General features: G+C 53.5%; 1 protein-coding gene across 2 annotated transcripts; it reads left to right on the top strand.

Annotated features, from left to right (window-relative positions):
- The first annotated feature begins 1,199 nt into the window (after positions 1 to 1,199).
- On the top strand, positions 1,200 to 9,905 carry LOC142072438 (tripartite motif-containing protein 72-like). 2 transcript variants are annotated; one of them, XM_075129134.1, is made up of 4 exons: positions 1,200 to 1,823; positions 4,316 to 4,426; positions 6,432 to 6,489; positions 8,438 to 9,905. In XM_075129134.1, the coding sequence occupies exons 2-4, from the start codon at positions 4,415 to 4,417 to the stop codon at positions 9,013 to 9,015; spliced, it is 648 nt and encodes a 215-aa protein (XP_074985235.1). In that variant the 5' UTR covers positions 1,200 to 1,823; positions 4,316 to 4,414; the 3' UTR covers positions 9,016 to 9,905. The 2 variants fall into 2 exon arrangements, with proteins under 2 accessions (XP_074985235.1, XP_074985236.1); XM_075129135.1 differs by lacking the exon at positions 1,200 to 1,823 and adding an exon at positions 1,845 to 3,027.
- The last annotated feature ends 14,004 nt before the right edge of the window (positions 9,906 to 23,909 follow it).

Raw genomic sequence — 23,909 nt, 5'->3', positions numbered from 1 at the left:
TCTCCCTCCAGGCTGGATCGTGGCTCTCGACTGGCAGACGCCTGCTTTCCTATCCGCCATTCGCCCGGCCCACAGCAAGTATCAGATTCATGGGGGCGCGTGAGCAGCCAGCCATCCAAGTACAGGTAGCCGTGAAGTCCCAGCTTCCTTAGATGCCCTGCCACCAGGCACTTTGTGAACACCCCTGCTGCCGCGGAGAGTCCAAAGGGCAGTAACCTGTACCGGTAACGGCTGAGCTCCCCTGTGGGTCTTCCTAGTTGCCTTCACGCTGGCATGCAGAGTCAGTGAGATCCAGGCCCTCATGGCTGGGTTGCTCTACACGTCATCCCACAGGGACAAGGTGGTGATGAGACCAACTCATCTCCCAGGTGGTCTCAGGATTCCCCTTGAATTCTTCCCAGAGCCGCACCTTTCTCCGGGGGAAAGAAGCTTCACACTCGAGATGTCTCCAGAACCTGCTCTACCCCCCGGACAGTGCGACAGATATTGCAGCCCCAGGCTGTATCTTGGGGAACCACGCTATGAAATCTATGACTGGTTTGTACGATTATCTTCTGCTCCATGGGGGAGGCTAACGGCTCCTCCAGGAACTAACACCAGTGTGGGGTGGTGATTACCCCGGGATTGTTAACAGCTCCAGAGAGCCACCACCCACTGGAGAGGCTTGTATGGGCTGGCTCAGGCTAGGTTTTCCAGAGACTGAAGGCTTTTGTTATACAAGGCTGAGTTTATCCAGCCTCGTGGCCTCTTTCTGATCCAGCAAATGGACAGGACATTTGGTCCAACAGGCCCAAGTAGTCCAAGGAAGGGTTGGGATTTTAGCCTCCCTGATGAGGGATTTCCGGTACATTCAGTGTGCCTGTAAATCCATTTCTTGTCTCCATGTTTTCTCTGGAGGCTTTTATCCTGAAGAAGTGAGCTTGCTTTGGAGACACCGTTTGGGTCACTGGTCAATCGCTTGTCATGTCTGTGGACAGTAACCACGGCACAGGTGCTGGCCTGATGGCAGACCGGCTGCTGGGGATATCCCAGGGAACTACAGGGGGCCACAGCCAAAAACGTCCGGTCAGACGGGAGTGGGTCACGGGCCCCTGCCCAGAGAGAGCTGACAGCTGGAGGCCTGAGACCCAAACAGGCATTTCTACAGCAGGCCATGGAGCGGATCAAAGGTGCAGTTACCCTGAGACTGTGCCAGATGGGACCCAGCTCTTCAGACTTTCTCCTCACCTCCTTTCACCCCAGAGACGCTCCAAGGGGATTGCTTGGCATGTCTCCAACTGTGACAACTGTACGCTAAGTGACTGTTCCTTTTGGTTTTCAGCTCAGAAATTTCAGTTTAGATTTTTTTTCCCAAAATGTCAAAATATTCCACAGAAACAATCCCCCAGTTTCTGACCAGCTCCATCAAAAACCCTTTTACCTGCCTAACGCTTTGGAAAATTCTGGCCTTAAGTTTTCCCCTCTTTAGAGTCTACAGGGAAGAACAAGGCTGGGCCAAGAAGGAAAACTTAGAGGGGGATTTTTATGGGCAGGGTAGAATTAGTAAAAGTGAAAGTGACACCGGGGAAGCGTTAGCAGCTGGTTACACTAGCCACACTGCGAGATAACAAGGTGACTTGAGGCAGAGGGGTGGCTCGTTCTGTGATAGCCAATGGGATTGCAGGGACCTGCATGCTGTACAGCACTCCTGCGCTCTTATTGGCTGGGACGGTATAATTCCAGTCGGTATAATTACAGACCGACGGAATATCTACACCGGTGCTTGCCTCAGCCCTTCAGATCTTCCCTCGGCCCTGGGGCTGCGAGTGCCTGGCTCTCGGCGGGTAAGTCAGTCCTGCTCCATGGGGTTACCAGCCGCTAGATGGGGGGAAGGATAGCTTGGTGGTTTGAGCGTTGGCCTGCTAAACCCAGGGTTGTGAGTTCAATCCTTGAGGGGGCCATTTAGGGATTGGGGGCAAAAATTGGGGATTGGTCCTGCTTTGAGCAGGGGGTTGGACTAGATACCTCCTGAGGTCCCTTCCAACCCTGATAGTCTATGAGAGAACGGGCCGTGAGGGAGCAGCGTTGGCTAGTGATTAGGGCAGGAATGAAAGATCTTGGGTTTCTCTTGGCTTTGACTTTAACTTGCTGGGGGAGTTTGGGCAAGTCACCCTTGGGCCGGGGGGCTGCTGGAAGAAAAGTTTGCCCTCGCATCTGATGAGTGAACTTGGGCTGCACCTTGGCCCCTCCCCGAGCACCCAGCCACGGCCACAGACAAGCGGGGCTTCCCTGGGAGGGGAGCCGTTCCTTCCCCGCTCCCTCCCCTTGTCTGGATTCATCCTGCTGGAGGGGTAAGTTTTGTCTCCCCCCGTACACACACACACTCTGGTCAGCACCCCCTCCTCCCCCCATCAGGACAGATTGATTCCCTTCCCCTGGATCCACCCCCCCAGCACCCCGCTGCCTGGGAATTTCTCCCATCACATCCAGCCCAGTCCCCTGGATCAGCTTCCAGCCAGGAGCCTCTTTCCCCGGGCAGCGCTAGGCAGGCAGTCAGCAGCCCAGGGAGCAGGGGCAGGAAGGGAAAGATAAATGTAAGCGGGGGAATTGTCCCACTCTTGTGGGGAACTTTCATGGCTTCTGCACTACCCCGGTGAAGTGGGCCAGCGAAAGGATCTGAGTCCTCGCTCCCACTTCCTTTATCCAGTGTCCTCCCTGCCCTTGAGGACTCCCCTTCCCCTCTCCTGTCTGGCAGAGTCCTCGTAATCCCGACAAGGCTGGGCCCAGGATTCCTGGGGGGCTCGACCCCCAACCCTGCTGCGGTCACCTAGGACAGGGGCTAGGGTGTCCCCACTCCGGGGCACTTCTCTGACCCACTGACCATTACGTACAAGTTAAAGCAAATGCAAGTTATTTAATCAACAATTAATTTAAAAAAGAAGAAGGGAAAATGGGAAAGGTTAAAGGAAACACATCACCCTGCTCTGTGGCAGGGAACATCACAAACCGTGTCTCTGGAACGTCCGGGCAGTTCACAGTCTGCTCCTGGTAAGTCCCAGGCCTTCTTCCCCGGCCCTGGCTCTGCTGCAGGGATGCTGGGGGTTGGACACTTGCTCTGGTGGGGGCCACACGCTCTCCGTGGTAGGACCCTTCTGCCCAGTGTCGCCCCCGCCCTGTCAGAGTTAAGATCCAAGCCTGGCCTGCAGAGCCCCTTGGCTGAGGCGTCTCCCTGTGCTGGGCCCGCTGCCCAGGGTCCCCCTCGCTCTCCCCAGCTGCTCACCGCACCCAGCTCCGGACAGCTCCAGCCCCAGCCCCACCACTCGGTCTCTGCTGCTCGGCCTCCAGCTCCCGGGGCTGCTTCTCTCCCCCCTCTGGCTCTGGTTGCTGCAGCTCTGCTCCCAGGGCAAGTCTGCTCTCTCTGGCCTGTGCCTCTGGTCCCTCTGGATCTGGCTCCCCAGCTCTGCTCCCCAGCTCAGCTCGGGCCCCTGCTTTCTCCTTAGCTCAGCCCCACTCTGTCTGACCCAGGCAAATCCAGCTCACACAGAGGACGGGACCTCCCTGGCCTCCTGACTCCCTGATTAGCCTGCCCGCCCTGTCAATCAGGCTGACCTGGAGCATTGGCCTCTCCCCATTGCTCCTGGGGGCTGTCAGGCTCAGGGTCCTGATTCCCCATCAACCCTTCCCCCTCTTTAGTACTGGGAGCTAGCAACTAAAACTCCCCCTCTGAATGTTAGTAAGGGGGCAACAGTCCCCTGACATAAAGGAAAATAATGAAGCAGGAAGCCGCCTTTTAAAGCTTTGCTTTCGCTGATTGCAAAGCCGGGAGCCAGTCACACTCTCCGGCAGGACATTAAAGACAAACCAACCCCCCAAAAGGCAGAAGCCCGAAGCCACCCAGCCCGGGAAAGCCCCCAAACTAGGAACGTGCTGCTTAAGGAAATGAAATGGCGATTACACACACACAGAAGCCAGTCTGTGCTTGTTCCCCCCTCGCCTTTGGCCATGTCCCACCAGCTGCTCCCCTCCCACAAACGTTGCAGCGTGTGTGAGAGTCCGCGAGCTTCAAAGCGGGGGGTGTGTGTGGGGGGGGTGCAGCCCTGGGGACTGGGAGGAGCTGGAGCACAGACACCTGCTGGGCTGGCGGCTGGGGGGAGAGGATGGGCACCCCCCCAAACTGACAGAGGCCCCCCAAACACAGACACCTTCCCCTACAGGCAGGAAGGGGCAGAATGGAGAAAGCAGTGGGTGGGAGGCATTAGGGGTGCAGGGGACAGTCAGAGAGCCAAGAGGTAATGATTAAATCCATCAGGGATTAACGTGGATGTGTGTTTTCTAGGAATAAAGCAGAGGCAAGAACATCCCCAGATCCACTTAGATCTGGTCAGTCAAATTGCCTGGATCAACTTGAGACGAGCCTTGGAACTCGAAATTGGCGATGGCTGCCCCGGTAGGTAGATTTTTCCTCTTTTTGCTCTAAGGATCGCGGCATAAGTATCCCCCCCACCCCACTCACCCACTCCTTTTATTAAAGTCGTAATTTGATCACTGGTCAGCGTGAAGGGTGATATTAACTCAAGTGAATAAGGAAGAATAAATTGAATTAGCAATTAAAAAGACATGCATAGTCTGGGGTCACGTGTCCCTCAGGCTGGAGAATAGAAAAGCACGTCAGAGAAGTAGCGTAACTCAAGTCGACGTAGCTTAGATCTACTTGCCGTGGGGTCCACACCGCACTGGGCTGACGGGAGAAACTCTCCCATTGACTCCCCTTGCTCATCTCGTCCCAGTGGGGTACCAGACTTTTATATTCCAATCGATTTATTTTATAATTATATGGCAAAAATGAGAAAGTCAGCCATTTCTCAGTAACGGGGTGCTGTGACACTTTTGTATTTTTATGTCTGATTTTGTCAGAAAGTAGTTTTTAAATGAGGTGAAACTTGGCAGTCAGCAAGACAAATCAGCCTCCTGAAAGGGGTCCAGTAGTCTGGAAGGATTGAGAACCACTGATCTGGGTGCCTTCATGTGAATAGAGGACCATCAAGGTTTAACGACCCTCCTGTGTCACCATGACTTGGAATTTCCCTCTGAGATGGAGGTAGAAGGACAGTAGGGAAGGCACAGACCAGGCTTACAATCAAAATGGAGATGGTAGCTGGATGCATGCACACAGGGAGCTCCGAACGTCAATCCAAACTCATGAACTGTACATAGGTTCCCCAAATCGTCACAGTCCCCCCTTCTCCCTTTGCCCACATGCCCTTGCCCATAGCTCTGGCTCATTTTAAGGTCCAGATAGTGAAGTTTAGATAAAGCCCCGGTGCACCTTGATCACAGTTGGAACCTGAGTTAGTACATGAAGATGGTGAAAGATCTGCTTCTCTACCATCTGCTGTGTAAAGAAGCAGACGTCTCGGAGTCATCTCCTGCTTTGGCGAGCTCCAGGACCGTTTCAGCTGTTCCTTCGCTCGCTGAACTGCTTTCTGATATTCTTCAATTCCCTGTTGACAAGGAAATGAGACAGAACCACTTGATCCTATTTTCCTTTAGCCACAAATTCAATACGCCCAAGATCAATTTCCCTTCCTTGCTGGGAACAGGCTGTACAGGTCTGAGCCCCTTTAGACCAGTCTAGGGCATCCATAGTTAACACATCACAATTTTTGTGCCTAGAGAGGAGCACAGCAGCAATATGAGCTCGGTCACCTCCGTCCAGCCCTGATTTTACCGAGGCTGTCAGAGCATGCTTTGCTGTGACCTCTCACACCTTTCCCGATGGGGATGGGCGTTCCCTCATTTTGTCATGTTTGGGTCGGTGGTGGTTGTAGCTGAAACACCTTAAAACTACTGTAGGACAGAGTACTTTTTGGACTAGCATAGAACCCAGGAGTCCTGGCTCCCAGGCCCCCTGCTCTAACCCACTAGACTCCACTTCCCTCCCAGAGCCAGAGATAGACTCGAGCATTCGGAGGCAGCATTGCCCAGTGTATAGGGTAATAGACCAGGGCTCAGGACACATGGGGTCTCTTCCCAACTCTGCTACTGACTATTTGTGTCACCTTGGCCAAGTCATTTCCCCTCCCTGGTCCTTTGTTTCCCCTCCCGCTCTTTGTCTGCCATTTCTACTTGCTGTGAGCTCTTCGGGACAGTGACAGCTTCTCATTGAGTGTCTGGGCAGCGCCTGGCACCTGGGAGCCCAGGTCAGAGTAGCGCCCGGTGCAACGGGCTGCAGTCTTGGTCAGGAGGTCTGAGCAGCACCCAGTGTGATGGGGCCCCTATCTCAGTCAAGGAGGGTCTGTGGAGTGCCAGGGTCCCCGATCTTCCTCGGGGCGGGTGGGGGGGGGGTCTGTGAAGTGCCCTGCCCCATGGAGGGCCCCAGTGTTGGTCAAGGTCTTTGTATAAAGCAATGGGGCTTGGAGAGACTCTCAACTGCCCTTCTGCTCTCCCAACAGAGCAATAAAATGTGGCCAAGGAAAAAAGCTACCAAGAATGGCCACGAGGACATACCAGGTGAGTGAGGACGACTAGCCAGAGACCAAGCATCTGATCCTGCACAGAGCCAGCCAAGGGGGGAGCAGGGGCAAGAATGGAGGAGCTGGAGGGGAAAGTGGGGGGAAATAGAGAAGAGGAGGAGGGGGAGCTGGGGAATGTGAGGAGGGGGGAGCTAGAGGGAACAGAAGCCAGGCCTCAGTCAAACCCAACAGGAGGTCACAGCTCCCCCCAACCTTGGAGTGGTGCAGGGGGAAATCTGGGGGGTTAGGCCTATAGGATCATCAGGGGTCTCCCATGGCCTAGTGTACGTTCCCAGGCTAAGCGGGGTGAGCGTGGGCAGCGACTTAGATTCCCCCCTGCAGCCCTTCAGTGCAGTCCTGGCTGTCACCAGGCAGGGGGAGCGGTCCTGCTGAAATGACCCCCCGCTGGCCGGAGCGCTGGGTAGAACAATCCTTAGGGTCTCTCGTCCCATGGGTCCCCAAAACACGTCCCAGACTGGGTATAACTCTGTGTTGGCAGGACCGGGGCGTGTAAGACACAGGAGGTAACTGTCCCACTTTACTCAGTGCTGGGGAGGCCCTGGCTGGAGAACTGTGTCCAGTCCTGGGTGCCGCGCTTTAGCAGAGATGTGGGCAAACTGGAGAGAGTTCAGAGGAGAGCAGCAAAACTGATGAGAGATTTAGAAATGCTGACCTGTGAGGCAAGGTTAGAATAACTGGGCATGTTTAGTCCAGAGAGAAGTCGGAGCGGGGACCGGATAACAGTCTTCAGATATGTTACGGGCTGTTATACAGAGGACGGGGATCAATTGTTCTCCATGGCCACAGAAGGCAGGACAAGACGTAATGGGCTTAATTGGCACCGAGGGCAATTTAGGTTAGCTATTAGGGGAAAGTTTCTCACTCTAAGAGCGGTTAAGCTCTGGAACTGGCTTCCAAAGGAGGTCGTGGGATGCCCGTGACGTAAGTTCCCTCTAAGCCGCGTGGCCGTGCAGCAGGCTATCAAGTGCCGCACAGCGGGGGAGAGGAGCCTCTCCCCCGTCCCCGGGCTGCTGCAGTGAGAGAGTGCTGGGGGGAGTCCTCTCTCCTTGGGGCAGCCCTGGGGCAGCCTGCACCCCAAATCCCTCATCTCGCCCCCCCCCCCAGAGCCCAGCACCACAACCCTCTGCCCCAGCCCTGAGCCCCCTCCCACACCCTGAACCCCTCATCCCCGGCTCCACCCCAGACCCCACATCCCCAGCCAGAGCCCTCACCCCCCCGCATCCCAACCCTCTGCCCCAGCCCAGAGCCCCCCTCCCACACTCCAAACCCCTCTGCCCCACCCCCACCGTCCATCACCTTCATATTGGTGCACATACAATCATTCCGCACATGGACGTAGAAAATTCGAGGGAACATTGCCCGTCACTGGAGGTTTTTAGGAACAGGCTTCACAAACCCCTGTCAGGGCTGGTCTAGGGTTACCTGTCCCTGTGCAGAGGGCTGGTTTAGGTGACCTCTCGAGGTCCCCTCCCTCCCCACATTTCTAGGATTCTGTGATTCTATAACAGGGATCCGTCAGCTGGCACTGAGATGCGGCCACCTCTGGGATGGGGCAGCTGTATATACACCCCACTGCCGGCCGCACAGCACCCTCTAGCGCGGCATGACTGGGGTGTTGGGGCCAGCACCGACTGAAAGGGGAGAGCACCCCTCACTGAGCCCCCTGCCGGGCTCCCTGCAGCACCACACCCCCTGCCGCCCTGCTGAGTCCAATGGCAGAGTCCCTCCCAGTGCTTTCCAGGGAGATCTCCCCTCCAAACCGCGACCCGGCCCACTTCTGCTTAGCATGAGATGGGCTGGGCTCACAGCAGGGGTGGGAAATCTGTGGCCCTCCCTAAAAATCAATATCAGGGGATGGCTACGATGGAAACAGCCATAAACCTGCAGAATAAAACCTTTCCTCTGACCTCCTCTGCCTTTCCCAGTGGAGAAGGAGGATCTAACCCTGGACCCAGACACAGCCCATCCCGAGCTGGAGATCTCAGAGGACGGGAAGGAGGTGAAATGCGGGAGTTTCAGGAACGTCAGCTCCAGCCCCAGCCAATTCGACACGGCCAACTGCGTGGTGGCCCGGCAGAGCTTCAGCTCAGGGCGGCACTACTGGGAGGTGTTCGTGGGCCAGAAGCCGCGCTGGAGCCTGGGCATCATCTCGGAGCGAGCTGAGAGAAAGGGCAGATTGATCCAGAAGACCTCAGGGTCTGGTGAGGGCTTCACCGAGGGCTACTGGCTGATCGGCTACAACAAGGAGAAGGCCGGGAAGCCATACTGGGTGTTTGACACCAACCAGATGCCCTTTGACTGTAGCCCCCACCCTAAGACCATCGGGGTCTATCTCAATTACACGGGTGGGGAAGTGACCTTCTACAACCCCGATGACCCTGACAATTTGATCCCCCTGTACTCCTTCTACAATGTTGCCTTCAAGAACGCCCCAGTCTACCCCATCTTCGACACCTGCTGGCATGACAATGGGGGCAACGCCCAGCCCCTTAAAATCCTGTGAGCGGCTGATTTACTAGTGGGGGTGGGGACCAAAGCCATCCCAGCCTTGGGGCTACCAGCATATACCGCGGGCTAGCCAGCTTCACGGCACTGTTCTGAGAGCCACACTAACCTCACCCAGCGACCAGGCAAAGCCGGCACGGTCAGCTGAGACAGGCTTGGGGGGTTGGGAAGGGGCAGTGAAAAAGCAGCGAGCTGAGACCATGAGATACTCACTCGCTACGGTATATTCACCCTCCTTCCTATTGGAGCTATTAGAGGGGGTTTCCCTTCAGCAACACCCCACCCCCACCCCTAGGCCCTTCCTCCAATGCGTTTGTTGAGAGTAGGGTAAAAAATGTTTCTTACTATCACAGTATCTAGGTTACCCCTTCCAGAGCCAGGGAAGGACCCCAGGAGTCTTGGCTCCCAGCCCCCCACCCCCGCTCTAACCACTAGATCCCACTCCCCTCCAGCATTGGGGAGAAAACCCAGGAATGGATCCAGATTGCACCTGGTGTTGTCATTCTCACCTGAGCAAAGTGCACCTAAAACGCCTTCCAGAGCATAAATGAAGGGACAAGCTCGTGGGGAGGGGTGAATTCTGCTCTCAGACAGGCCGATAGATGTCACGAGTTACCCCGTCAGGGAGCTCAGGGCTGATTCTGCTCAGTGCAAATGAGGAGTAACTGTTGGACTCCCTGCACTGTAAAGCCAGCTTAAGAGCGAGGACAGTGAGATTCGGTGTTGACACCGGATTTGATTTACACTGATCCAGAATGCGCTGGCTGCTGTATCCCTTTCTACCGCTGTCTGCAATCTGCTGTTGCCTCTCGCTGCTCCAGCCCAGGGCTTGTGCTTCTCTGAGGATTTTATTTTACTTTGCTCAATAAAGAAATATATTTGCCATAATTCCCCAGAATCCTGAGTTGTGACTCAGTTTCTCCATCCAGATCCCTGGGAATCTGGAGCCTGCTGAGACCTTTCCTCGGGTTAACCCTTGTGCTGCTGCAGATGTATACTGTGATGGGGACCCCCGGGCACAACCTGGAACTGGGGTACCACTTTGCCCTCTTAACTCTCCACCCTGGGCTGTCTCTCACAGTGCTTTGCTCGTGACAAGGAGCAAACCCCTCCGGGCACTGTGATCACTCAGCCATCAGCATTGGAGCCCCATACCCCGCTGAGTTGCATGAAGGCTCCTGAGCCACTCACGAATCACACAGAGAAAGGCACCAGCCAATTCCCCCAGCTCCACAGCCTTGCGCCCCAGAGCTGCACCATCTTGCCCTGGTTAGAGGCCTGATGAGTGCAAGTATTTAACCCAGTCCATCCCTCCCTCCATGGGGATTTGTGAGGCAGAGAGGGAGGGGGTAATAGCAGCAGGGAGCCCAGATCTGACCCACGCACTGGTGGTCAGTAGGGACCCGGCAGGAGGGTACGGAGAGACATCAGGGTGAGGGGGGCTGAGGGAGGGATTGGGCCCAGCTCCCAGGGTCCCTGGGTGGGTAGCAGTGGGGTGGGGTAGCGGGAGGCACTAACAAAAGCCCCTCTGGGATCTTTTCCAAAGTGATTTGCAGCTGGCGTTTGGCCAGAACTGGCAGGCTGAACACGGGATTTCCTCGAAAGCAGGGAAATTTTCCAGATATTTATAGTCTGTTACTGGCACAGAGAGCGCACTGATAAAGTTTGCGGACGACACCAAGCGGGGAGGGGTTGCAAGTGCTTTGGAGGACAGGATGAAAATTCAAAACGATCTGGACAAACTGGAGAAATGGTCGAAGGTAAATAGGATGAAATTCAATAAGGACAAATGCAAAGTCCCCCACTTAAGAAGGAACAATCCGTTGCACGCATACAAAACGGGCAAGGATGGCCTAGGAAGGAGAACTGCGGACAGGGATCTGGGGGTCAGAGTGGATCACAAGCTAAATATGAGTCAACAGGGTAACGCTGCTACAAAAAGAAAAAAAAGCTGAGCTGTATCAGCAGGAGTGTTGAAAGCAGGACACGAGAAGTGATTCTTCCGCTCTGCTCCACACTGATTAGGCCTCAACTGGAGTATTGTGCCCAGTGCTGGGTGCCACGTTTCAGGAAGGATGTGGACAAATTGGAGAAAGCCCAGAGAAGAGCAACAAAAAAGATTCAAGGTCTAGAAACCATGAGCTGTGAGGGAAGATTGAAAACACGGGGTTTGTTTAGCCTGGAGAAGAGAAGACGGAGAGGGGACGTGAGAACAGGTTTCCAGTAGGTAAAAGGTTGTTCCAAGGAGGAGGGAGAAGAATTGTTCTCGTTAACCTCTCAAGATAGGACAAGAAGCAATGGGCTTAAATTGCAGCAAGGGAGGTTTCAGTTGGACATTAGGAAAAACTTCCTACCTGTCTGGGTAGTTAAGCCCTGGAATAAATTGCCGAGGGAGGTTGTGGAATCTCCATCATTGGCAATTTTTAAGAGCAGGTTGGACAAACACCTATCAGGGATGGTCTAGATCAGAGGTGGGCAAACTTTTTGGCCCGAGGGCCACATCTGGGTAGAGAAATTGTATGCAGGGCCATGAATGTAGGGCTGGGGCAGGGGGTTGGGGTGCAGGAGGGAGCATGGGGTGTTGGAGGGAGTGCAGTGTGCAGGAAGGGGCTCAGGGCAGGGAGTTGGGGGCTCAGGGCAGGAGGGGTTGGGGTATGGGCTCCGGCCCGGCGCCTCTTACCTCCAGCGGCTCCAGGGTAGCAGTGGCGTGCAGCGGGGCTAAGGCAGGCTCCCTGCCTGCCCTGGCCCTGCACCACTCCCGGAAGTGGTCAGCATCCCCAGCAGTGGCTCTGGGGGTGGGGTGGGGTGGGACCGGGCAGGTGGCTCCACTGCATGCTGCCCTCGCCTGTGGGTACCACCCCCAAAGCTCCCATTGGCTACGGTTCCCCGTTCCTGGCCAATGGGAGCTGTCGGGGATGGCACCTCCAGGCAAGGGCAGCACACAGAGCCCTCTGCTCCTCCCTTCCCCACAGGCTGCAGGGACATGGTGCCGGCCGCTTCCAGGAGTGGGGCCAGGGCAGGCAGGGAGCCTGCCTTAGCCCCGCTGTGCCACAGGGCTGGCAATTCCACGGACCGGATTGAAAGCCCTGATGGGCTGGATCTGGCCCGCAGGCCGTAGTTTGCCCTCCCCTGGCCTAGGTAATACTTAGTCCTGCCATGAGTGCAGGGGTCTGGACTAGACGACCTCTCGAGGTCCCTTCCAGGCCTGTGATTCTCAAAAGCCCAAGCCCACTACTTCCAGCCTGCTGTGAAACCCACTACACACTCAGCCTGCTGGCTGTCGGCCTTATATACTGGTTGCTCTCTCAAGGTCAGCTCCTCTCAGCCAATCAGCTTTTCCAGCTCCTTCCCATGACATCATTCCTATTGTTAGGTAAGCTCCTCCCCCTGACACCACCAGGTTTGCTAGAACTTTCCATCACCTAAGTTATCCCTGTCTGCATCATTTTGATCCGCATCGTTGGATTTTTTAAAATTAAACTATCATTAATTCCTACTTAATTAGCGCCTTAATCTGAAACTGATTCCTGTTTTATGCAAACCAAAGCATCCTGATACTGTCACCACCTTAATTATATCAACTGGGAGAAATGAATTTTGCCGAGGTTTTTCTGTGAGCTTCTATTAAGGTGCTGCAAAGTATCTCAGCGCATTCAAAGCAAAAATCTCTCGCTACACGGCGAGCTCTCCACAGGCCACTGTCAGAGACAGGATCCTGGGCCAGATGTTCCCAGGTCTGACCCAGTCCGGCAGCTCTGGCGCTCTGAGAAGCGCTGTTTGTGGGGCAGCACCGAGGGGTTCAAACGCCGAACCAGGCCGTGGAAGCCAGCAGGTGAGTTCCAGGGCACAAGGAGGGAGACAGAAAGGAAAGTCGGCCCCGGTGGGCTGTGCCCCGGGAAGGCTGGAGTGTCCGTGGGGTGGGGCGGGGTGGAGCACATGGACTAGCTGGAGGCAGGGGGTGGCGGGGCAGAGCCCCTCCCCGAGATGTGGGCCTGCTGCAGGGGGAAGGGGCTCTCCAGGCCCACCTGCAGCACTGGAAGCTGAGAGAGGTGTGGTGGTGAGAACACCCAGCCCCATGGAGATGACACAGCCTGACACACTGGCTCTGAGACACGTGACCTGCCCCTTTCATCTCAGGGGTGTTCCTGCCCCTGTCCCTGTGTTGCCAGAGCTTGTGGACCTGTGCCGTGCACCGAGCGTGCCTGCTCTCAGCTCCCCACCCAGCCTTGGCACAGCTCAGTGCCCTGAGCCACTCACTGTCTGCAAACCCTCCGGCCTGCACCCAGGCCTGTGCCCACTTCCCGTTCTCTAGCCTGTCAGTTTGCCTTGAGCTAAGCTGGCGTCACCATCGGTACCCTGGATAGCGTCGCTTCCCAAAGGGGCAGTGGGGGCCGGACACCGGCTGAGATCAATCCTGGTCAGGGGAGACCAGGCTGGGCAGGATCAGAGCCATGTGTGAGCCCCAGGGCTCATAACACCCTGATGTTAGGTGTATTTCTGGGGGCGAGCTTGCTCAGGGGACCCCAATCTGGACACTAACCCTCGCCCGGATCCCCGCAAGGCACAGTGTTACAATGCCGGTTGTGGTCTGGTTCTGTCTTCTGGGTTTTCAAACTTCTGGGGTCACGTTTTCATGATTTTCTTCCCAGCCACCCGGGCTACAAAATGAGTTTAAAAAACAACTGAAATTCTCCCCTAATCCCGGGACTCCGGGAGTTGGGAGCTTTTATGTTGAAGCTTGTGATAAAAACCACAAGTGTTGGTGTCACGCCCCTCGCTGAGCGCACACCTCGTTCAACACGGCTGCCTCTGGGTTGCTTGGACAGTCCTCCTGCCCCTCTGCGCTTCGTCTGGGTTGGTTGGGACAACTGCCTGGGGATGTCGGGGGATCCCGGCTGCTTTTCTAAACTCTGTGCCTTGGGCCCTGCAGATCTCTTCACCAATTGACTCCTGGGGTTGAAAACCCACCCCGCTTAGATTAAACCAGATTCAACGCAGCAGCTTGTGATATCCCTTCTGTGTGTAACTCCCAGTCGGGAAACTTCATCTTCTAAGAGCCCAGCCGGGCTTCCCTTCTGGATCCCGGGCCTGATCCCAGAACAACACCCTGGGCTGCCTTAGTGCCTCCAACGGCAGGGTGGCCTGTCCCGTCTCCACAGCTCCCAAGGCGGCCTGCGAGCGCCAAGCTCCTCCCGTTAACTGGGGGGAGGAGCTGCTGCCGGAAACCGAAAGCAGCGGCGGCTGTAGCCGCGCAGTTGCTGGGCCCTGCTCCGAGCCGTGGGGCTGCAGGGAGAGGCGAGGGCGGCGGGATGGCCGGGGAAGGTTTCCTGCAGCGGTTTTATGACGCCAGCGTGTTCGTGCGAGGGGACGATGAAGACTTTTGCGCGTGGAGGAGCTACGAGGTGGTGGAAAAGACGGTGGCCAAGCTCGTGGAGTGGCTGTATCAGAGCAGCACCGGGCTGTACCCCGAGGGTGCCCAGCCCACGAGGAGCCACCGGCAGGGGCTGCACCTCCAAAGACCTCCTACGTCTGCGGGGCCCAAGGGGTGTCGCTGTTCCGCTGCGGGAGCAGGTTGGTGGTGGATCTGGACACCCTGAGAGCAGACGGTGAACCCACCCCTGCTAGCCCGGCCCTGGGCTCACCCCCCGCCGGCCCCCCGCTAGCCCGGCCGGTGCCCCTCACTCCCGACCCGCAGCCTCAGTGGCATTCCAGATGAACTATTTCAATTAAAAAACAAATAGAAACAATAACGGTGCTAACGTATTTTGGAGGCCCCAGGCCAGAATTGTAAACCTTGGTGTTGATAATACTGCAGGCAGGTCTCTTAGTTACCATCCCAAGCAGGAATCTGGCCGCATTTTAACCTTCCGGCAGGATTAATTTGTTGTGCCCTGTGGTTTGGGGCTTTGTCCCACATTCGATCCCTGATGGCTTGTGAGGTAGGTGGAGAAAAGATCTGATGGATTTTCCCCTCCTTTCCCAGGAAAGCATCGACAATCACCACTTGGATCCTGTCCGCATCCTGCAGGACTTCCACAGATATGTGCAAAATGCTCTGACTGCAGGTAATTTGGGGGGCGGGAGCAGAAGGGTGGATATGTGGGAGCCAGGGTCTGGGGGGCCAGGAATGTGGAGTCAGCAGAGGAGTTGGGGTACCGGGAGGGTGAATTTGGGGGTGGGCATCAGATCGTAGGGGGTGAGAGGGTGGATTGGACATTGAGGTGGGATTGGGGGGTATGGGAGGGTGGGGAAGGGACCAGAAAGCTAGGAAGATGAATTTGAGGAGTGGGGACAGGCTTGGGGTTATGGGGAGGGATCAGCTGTTAAAGGAACCATCTGGGTAATTGCTCATAACACTTTCGTTTTCGATTTCCTCTCTCTTCAGATGAAAACAGCCACCCCAGAGACAACGGTGAGTATGAAATAAATGGCGGGATATTGTCAAATAACTGTGGGCCATGTGTATTAAAGAGTGCCAAATACTAGAGCAGATTGACCAGGTACTGATCTCAGCTCCCTGGGGTCAATCCGGAGTCGCTCCCTAACTACAGTGGGGTGACTCCAGACATCGGTGCCGACTCCGTGGGTGCTCCGGAGCTGGATCACCCACAGGGAAAAATTGGTGGGTGCAGAACACCCACCGGCAGCTCCCCGCCCCAGCTCACCTCCGCTCCGCCTCCTCCTGCAGCGTGCCGCGTTCCCCCCTCCCTCCCAGGTTTGCTGCATGCGTGAAACAGCTGCTTCCCGGCACAAACCCTGGGATGGAGGTGGGAGAAGCAGGACCCACTGGGCGGCGCACTGGAGGAGGAGGCGGGGCCGCGGATTTGGAAAGGGGTCCAATAGGGGCAGGGAGGGGTGGAGTTTGGGCGGGGACTTTGGGGCAGGGGTGGGGGCGGGGCTGGGGGGGTGCGAGCACCCACCAGCGCCCCCAAAAGTTGGCGTCTGTGACTCCAGGTCTACACTCCTTTAACTAAAAAGAAAAGGAGGACTTGTGGCACCTTAGAGACTAACAAATTTATTAGAGCATAAGCTTTCGTGAGCTTCAGCTCACTTCATCGGATCAAATACATTGGTTAGTCTCTAAGGTGCCACAAGTCCTCCTTTTCTTTTTGCGAATACAGACTGATGCGGCTGCTGCTCTGAACTCCTTTAACTGAGAGCAGAAGTCAGCTGCAAGTCATATTCTGAAATGCTGTCAGAGTTTTGGATGCTATGTCTGTTCCTGGGTTAGACGCTGAAGGTGAACGAGGATGTGATGTTGGGGTGCTCCAGTTTTGGGGGTGCCCTTGCTCAGCCCTGATGGAGAGAGCTGCCAGGGCTTCCTTTTTGATGGTCCAGTAGTTTACTGCCCGAGGGAACAGCTTTCTGGATGTAAGCAGTGTCAGGATGAGCTCCACCCTGACATCTGGTGGTGAGGTGTGGCAAGTTGTGGAAAAGAACTTCAGGGGCCGATCTCATTTGCATAGGCACACCCACCCCGCCTAGAATGAGGCCATAGCTGCCCAAATGGTCACTTTGGCTGCTGTGGGATCCCCAGTGTCTCTGTTATTGGGGCAGGAAGAATAAATTGTTATTACCCTGATTATGGGAACTGTGCTTGGAACTGTACTTGGCCTTTTGTTATGATGGAGGGACTCACCATCAACTAAGTAGCACTCGCTAGGCAAGGGTCATGGGTTCCAAAACTCTGTAGAGGGAGAGAGGCTGGGGATAAGTATTACTAGTTGGGGGCATGGGCCCCTTGGTGAGGGCCTTATGTGCTAATTGCACTTTTTCCTCTCTCCACTGTGGACTATCAGAGCTAATTTTGACTCTATTAGGAATCTAGTTACAGGCTGCTGAGCTCACTTTGGGCTAATAGTGCACCAGCACTGAGGCTCCTATACTACAAGCTGAAATCACTGAGCATTGTGTTAAGTAGTGGGGGAGCCTGAAGATATATTGTGGAGCAGTTTGCGGGACGGCTGGAGTGCCTTGTGGACAGGCTGGTGGAGCAGTCCATAGGACGGCGGGAGCTGCTGGTGGGCTGCGGAGCAGAGTGAAGCAGTTCATGGGGCGGCGAGCGGAGCGAAGGCCTATGGAGCTGTGGGGCGGTCAGCTTCAGATCATGTAAGGTGCCTCTTACCCCCGCCCCCATCTCCACCCAGGTTGGGAGGTAAAGCTCCGCAGATAAACTTTCAAACTCTGGGGCTGCCCTGACCAGGGACAGAGACTTTTGGGTCATTGGACTTTTGGGACTTCGGGTGATTTGGGGTTGCTGGACTCAAGAACCAAAGGGAAAGGACATGCCCCAATTTGCTTGGGGTGGGTTTTTTGCTCATGGGTTGTGTTATGAATCCTGTTGGTGGTGTTTCCCCAACATAATGCCACATTGTTTCTCTCTGTTATTAAAAGGCTTTTTGCTACACTCAGACTATGTGCTTGCAAGAGGGGAAGTATTGCCTCTTGGAGGCGCCCAGCGGGGGTGGTATATAATTGTCCCAGGTCACTGGGTGGGGGCTCGAGCCGGTTTGCATTGTGTTATTGGAATGGATCCCCTAGATATTGAACCCGGCCCTGGTTGCTGCCTACTCTGACGGGCAGAAGGGTTACATGTAGAGAGTTGGGTGTCCCTCGTCATCCACCTTCTGGGGTAGCCCTGCCCCAAGGCCCGTCTGCAAGACACCCATCTGTAGGGTGAACTGTTTTGAGAAACCAGGGTAGAAGAGGACCCGGCTTGTGGGTTAGATGGTTCTTTAAGGCTTTGAACCTACTGTCCCCAGCTTCCATCCATTTGACCTTTTGGGGCAAGTGTCCTTCACCAGGTTGGTAAGAGGGGCTGCTGTTGTGGCAAAGTCCAGTACAGCCCGCCCGTAACAGCTGGCCAAGCCCCGAACTCCACCAACAATGGGGTCTACCAGTACAGGTCGACAGTGGTCTAAGGTCCAGCAGTCCACAGCCAGTCCAGCAGCTCCTGCACCCCGGGCTTGGGTAACCTGGGACTTTCCTAATGTCTATGCAAAATCGAATCGACCAGTCTGTTTCTGGTACCAGCTAGCTGTAGCATCTGTGCCCATTGTTCAGGGTGGAGCTGGGTTTGAATTGGGTGCAGATCTTGAGATGTCATAGCTTGAGGGCCTAGCTCCAGCTCGGGGAATAGAAGGATACGAGCAGGGCCTTCTTGATCTCTCCAGGCCTCTTAGGAGGGTAACGGGATATATCCGCATCTCTTTACGCTTCCCAGACTGACAAATCTCAAAGTCAACCAGCCCTACCCTTCTTATCGCCTCACATGGTCCCTGCCATCTGGCCAGCTGACTCGGAGCTTGGTAGTAACAATAATATACTGTCCCAGGCTTGTGTCATCGGGGTTCTTGATTGTAGGTGTGTTCCTGGCAATGCTGAGCTGTAGTGAGGTTCTCCTTTGCAACCCCCTAGCACTCTTAGCCTCTCCCGTAGCTGGAGCAGATGCTGCAAGGAGCCTGTCGCTCTGGGTTCCCAACATTCTTCCCGGGATTCCCAAAGGAGGCCCAGAATCCCCTGGTGTGGTCTCCCATACAGCAGCTCAAATGGCAAAAACCCTGTGGAGGCTTGAGGGATCTCCCATACAGGGGTAGCATTCGGTCCCAGTGGCAGAGGTTAGAGGCTGCAAACTTTTTCAGCACCATCTTCATGGTCCCTTTGAACCACTCCACTAACCCGTCCGTCTGCTGGTGGTAGACTGACGTCTTGAGGGATTTGACCTTTAGCAGCTCATGCAATTCCTGCATCAGTCTTGATGTGAAATTGGACCCCCGGTCCACCAGGATTTCTCTAGGCATCCCGACCCTAGTCAAGACCTTCATGAGTTTGGTCGCAATGGTGGGTGTGTTTGTCATGCAGTGGCTGGGGGGCGGGGGCAGAATAGCCTCAGGTGTACCGTGTCCTGTAATCCTCTGTCACCAATACGTGCCAAGAACCCAACGGGTTTTTCTCGAGTGGCCCTATTAAGTCCAGGCCTGTTCATTCAAAGGATACCCCCAGCACCAGGAGGGAGACCAGGGGAGACTTTGGGGTTCTCTTGGGCCCCGCCGGGTGACAGTCGGTATCGCAGGCCAGTGAAATCTGAGGCTCACCCTTTCCAGTGTCTTCTACCTCCCCAAGTACCCACCTCGTGGCACCAATTGAACTGGGTGTAACTCATTTTCAGATCTCTTGGGGACCAGAAGCTGAACCCTATTTCCCTGGTTTGGGGGTTCACTGTCACCTGGTGAGGTTGTTCGTTTCTGCATTCAAAGGGTCGATCTCTTCGCCATTAGCCATAGCTCTGTGTTCAAATGCCCAACTCAGGGTCTGGTCTTCGTGCTGTTCCCTTGGAAATCCACATCTTGCATTAGCCACTTGATACTTACAACCTCGGGTGCCCGGCAGTTGGTGGGGTGCTGGGTCGAGTTTCCTGGCTGCAGGGAGGTTCCGTCTTCTCTCTCCAGCTCCAATGAGTTCCCCTGGTTTGGTTGTTTCCATTGTCCCTAGACCTCCAGCTGGTCTCCAGCCAATGGTCTCAGGATCTCCCCGAAGTGCTTCAGATCCCAACCTGAGATTACAGGGTAGGCCAAAGCGGGTGACAACCCCTTACAGCAAGTCTCCATGTGTTTCCCTGCCATCAGCTGCACTTCCTCCATGGGATAGGGCCATACGTCCTGTGGATGCTTTGCCAGCAGATCGTGGCACCAGGTGGATCACGGGCCTGCACTAAGTTCTCCCGCACTGATGTCTGATTGCATCCTGAGTCCTTAGGCCTGTCACCTCGGCCTCAGTGACCCTCACCGATATTGTCATTTTGGCCAGGTCCTGTTTGCAAGCTCTCGCATTGGCTGTCCAGGCTTGCCCGTTGCTGCAATCCATGAAGGTCCAGTCACAGCACAAGTGCCCCCTCTGGCCACACTCAGAGCACTGGGGGTCCTTCTTTGGGTGTGTTTACCGGTCCAGGAGTATGCAGTGATTGCCCACTGTCAGTTTTAGCTCCTGGACAGAGCTCAGTGACCCTCCCTAACCAGCCAGCGCGCAATCTCTGGCCCAGAGGTGCTGATAACTTTTATAAAGTGGAGACAGTTGTCACAGAGAGAGGCTTAAATATGGATTTAGGTACCAAACTTTAGGCAGTCAGCTTTGGAAACTTTTAACTTGACCTTATAAAACAGGAGCAAACAATGATGGGCCAAAAGAAACCTTTGGTAATACTGATCCCACAATTTCCTTCCCCTCTCTCTCCTTCTAGACCCAGTGTTCCAAGCAAAAATGAACAAAGATAGCAGGCCTCCGATTCCTAAATCAACAAAAGGAAAGTTGGACATTGTCATAAATATCAAGGGAAGGGTAAACACCTTTAAAATCCCTCCTGGCCAGAGGAAAAACCCTTTCACCTGGAAAGGGTTAAGAAGCTAGGATAACCTCGCTGGCACCTGACCAAAATGACCAATGAGGAGACAAGATACTTTCAAAAGCTGGAGGGGAGGGGGGGAACAAAGCCCCTCTCTCTGTCTGTGTGATGCTTTTGCCGGGGACAGAACAGGAATGGAGTCTGAGAACTGAGTCAGTAATCTAGCTAGAGACGCGTTAGATTCTGATTCCTTTAAATGGCTGATAAAATAAGCTGTGCTGAATGAAATGGAGATTCCTGTTTTTGTGTCTTTTTGTAACCTAAGGTTTTGCCTAGAGGGATTCTCTGTGTTTTGAATATGATTACCCTGTAAGGTATTCACCAGCCTGATTTTACAGAGGTGATTCTTTTCCTTTTTCTTCTATTAAAATTCTTCTTTTAAGATCCTGATTGCTTTTTCATTGTTCTTAAGATCCAAGGGTTTGGGTCTGTGTTCACCGATGCAAATTGGTGAGGATTTTTATCAAGCCTTCCCCAGGAAAGGGGGTGTAAGGTTTGGGGAGGATTTTGGGGGGGAAGATGTTTCCAAGAGGGCTCTTTCCCTGTTATATATTTGTTAGACGCTTGTTGGTGGTAGCAATAAAAAGTCCAGGGGCAAAAGGTAAAATAGTTTGTACCTTGGGGAAGTTTTAACCTACGCTTAAACCTACGCTTTACCTATGGTAAAAATAAGCTTAGGGGGTTTTCATGCAGGTCCCCACATCTGTACCCTAGAGTTCAGAGTGGGGAAGGAACCTTGACAGACATTTAAGAACATAAGAACGGCCAGACTGGGTCAGACCAAGGGTCCATCTAGCCCAGTCTCCTTTCTTCCAACAGTGGCCAGTGCCAGGTGCCCCAGAGGGAATGAACAGAACAGGGAATCATTAAGTGATCCATCCCCTGTCGCCCATTCCCAGCTCCTGGCAAACAGAGGCTGGGGTCACCATCCCTACCCATCCTGGCTAATAGCCATTGGTGGACCTATCCTCCATGCATTTATCTAGTTCTCTTTTGAACCCTGTTATAGTCTTAGCCTTCACAACATCCTCTGGCAAGGAGTTCCACAGGTTGACTGTGCATTGTGTGAAAAAATACTTCTTTTTGTTTGTTTTAAACCTGCTGCCTGTTCATTTCATTGGGTGGCCCCCTAGTTCTTGTGTTATAAGAAGGGGTAAATAACACTGCCTTATCTATTTTCTCTACACCCATCATGATTTTATAGACCTCAATCAGATCCCCCCTTAGCCGTCTCTTTTCCAAGCTGGACAGTCCCAGTCTTATTAATCTCTTCTCATACGGCAGCCGTTCCAGACCCCTCATCATTTTTGTTGCCCTTTTCCAAACTTTTTCCAGTTCCAATATATCTTGTTTTGAGATGGGGCGACCCGATCTGCACGCAGTATTCAAGATGTGGGCGTACCGTCAATTTCTAGAGAGGCAACGTGATAATTCCTGTCTTATTATCTATCCCTTTCTTCATGATTCCCAACATGCTGTTAGCATTTATTTTCTTTTGGGCAATTCCTTTACAACACAGAAAACAATCTATTACAATAGATCCATTGTCTGGAAATATTACACTTGTGTGTAAGATATAAGAGGTAATTGTTCTGCTCTGCTGAGCAGAGGTGAGGTCTCAGCTGCAGTTCTAGAAAACAAGACCTTTCATAGATTCCAAGGCCAGGAGGGACACTTGTGCTGTTAATAAATTGTATAGTCAGTTGCTTGACAACACTTCGGTTGGTTATTTCATGATGAAATATACCCGAGACCAAATAGCCAAGGCAGCTTTATTAATATGGTACAAGAAGAAGGTTCTGTATCTTACCAATTTCTGAAGAGTCGTCCTGTGCAGCGATGTTACACTGGGGTTCATTAAACAACAAACTAGTGAAAGAGAAAGGAATAAAACCTGTAATAAACCAAACTAGAGAGCGTCTGCGGAGAACTGCTGAACAGGGCTACCTGGGGTTCTCAACCCCAGCTTCCAGGGCACAGCTCAAAATTCCTATATTCATAAACTGTCCCTTTTGAGGGAGCATCTCTAAACGATAATCTTCCACAGACATGTCTCTACAGCTTCCCTCTTAAAGAAAAATGAATGAACTCTTACATACATGTGTACATATAAACACCTAACAACTATCTAATAACGTATGCATTAAATTCTCAACCCTTCTAGCACATTTCCATAAACCCAATGTGTGAACTCCCTAGAGAGGAGAGGTCACCAGCACATCACTCTGGCGTGAGTCTTTACCACTCACTTTCCTCAACTTCCCCTTCTCTAGGCAGGTCAGCAAGTCTCTAGGAGTCTTTCAGGACATTTAATTTCCGGTTTTGACCTCAGTATCAGCCTTTCATTGGAGTCTGAGTTGTTCTCTTGCTCCTTGCTAGTTTCTCCTTTGTGTGTGGATGATAAAGGATCAGTCAGCTGGGAAATGCCAGAGTCCACATCTACTGTCAATGTGTTGGAACTTTCTGGGATTACTCGTAGATCCCTTCAATTTCATTAAAATGTGTCTTCCTGGTCTGTCTGGTCTACCTTAGACCGGGAATGCAGCTGTTCTTCAATGGTGCCCCTTTGGCCCCAAGTATCAGAGGTGGGATCCCTCAGGCACACTCTATCATCTGGGTTAGAGATGGGAGATCACGGGCCCTTTTCTCAATATAAAGTTTCTGCTTCCGCTTCTGATTGTCTTTCATCTTCCGTATGGTTTCATTTATGAGATTTCAGCAAGTTATCAGTGATTGGTAAATTCTTCACATTTCCAGCTGAGCCGGAGAAAAGCCATTCTCCGGGGTGTACTTTGGTAAACCAGTAATGCTTTATACAAATCACCCCCAATGTCAAATTCTTTACTGTCCGTACAGACCTTTCCACAAGTCCATCAGATTGGGGGTAATTTGGACTTGATTTTTTGTGATGAAAATTCCAATCCAAGACAAATTGCCTAAAATCTGCACTGGAAAATGGCAGCCCATTATCGCTGAAGACTTCATCTGGAATTCTGTGTCTGGAGAAGATTCCCTTCATGCCGGCTACCACTGACTACTGTTAGTACTATGCAGCATGCAGATTTCTAGATATAGAGAATAATCATAGACTCCTAGAATATCAGGGTTGGGAGGGACCTCGGGAGGTATCTAGTCCAACCCCCTGCTCAAAGCAGGGCCAACCCCAACTATATCATCCCAGCCAGGGCTTTGTCAAGCCGGACCTTAAAAACCTCTAAGGAAGGAGATTCCACCACCTCCCTAGGTAACCCATTCCAGTGCTTCACCATCCTCCTAGTGAAATAGTGTTTCCTAATATCCAACTGGACTAATAATAATAATCTGTGACTATTGAATAATCCTTTGATTGCCAGGTAACGCAGTCAATGCCGACCTTCTCATAAGGCCTTTGTGGACCTGGATGAGGTCTCAGCGGCTCTGCTTGTTGGCTTGGCTTGTATTTCAGGCATGAAAAGCCGTTTCTTACCACGTTAGTAATGTCGTGAGTGATCTTC

Source organism: Caretta caretta, chromosome 6 (assembly GCF_965140235.1).
Source record: "Caretta caretta isolate rCarCar2 chromosome 6, rCarCar1.hap1, whole genome shotgun sequence".
NCBI lineage: Eukaryota > Metazoa > Chordata > Testudines > Cheloniidae > Caretta > Caretta caretta.
This window is presented reverse-complemented; position numbering and strand designations above follow the sequence as displayed.

Bases quoted from the DNA above. Each gene is read 5' to 3' on its own strand.
- LOC142072438 (XM_075129134.1), top strand. The intron at 6,490-8,437 runs GTGAGTGAGGAC...TGCCTTTCCCAG, and splicing joins TGGCCACGAGGACATACCAG to TGGAGAAGGAGGATCTAACC.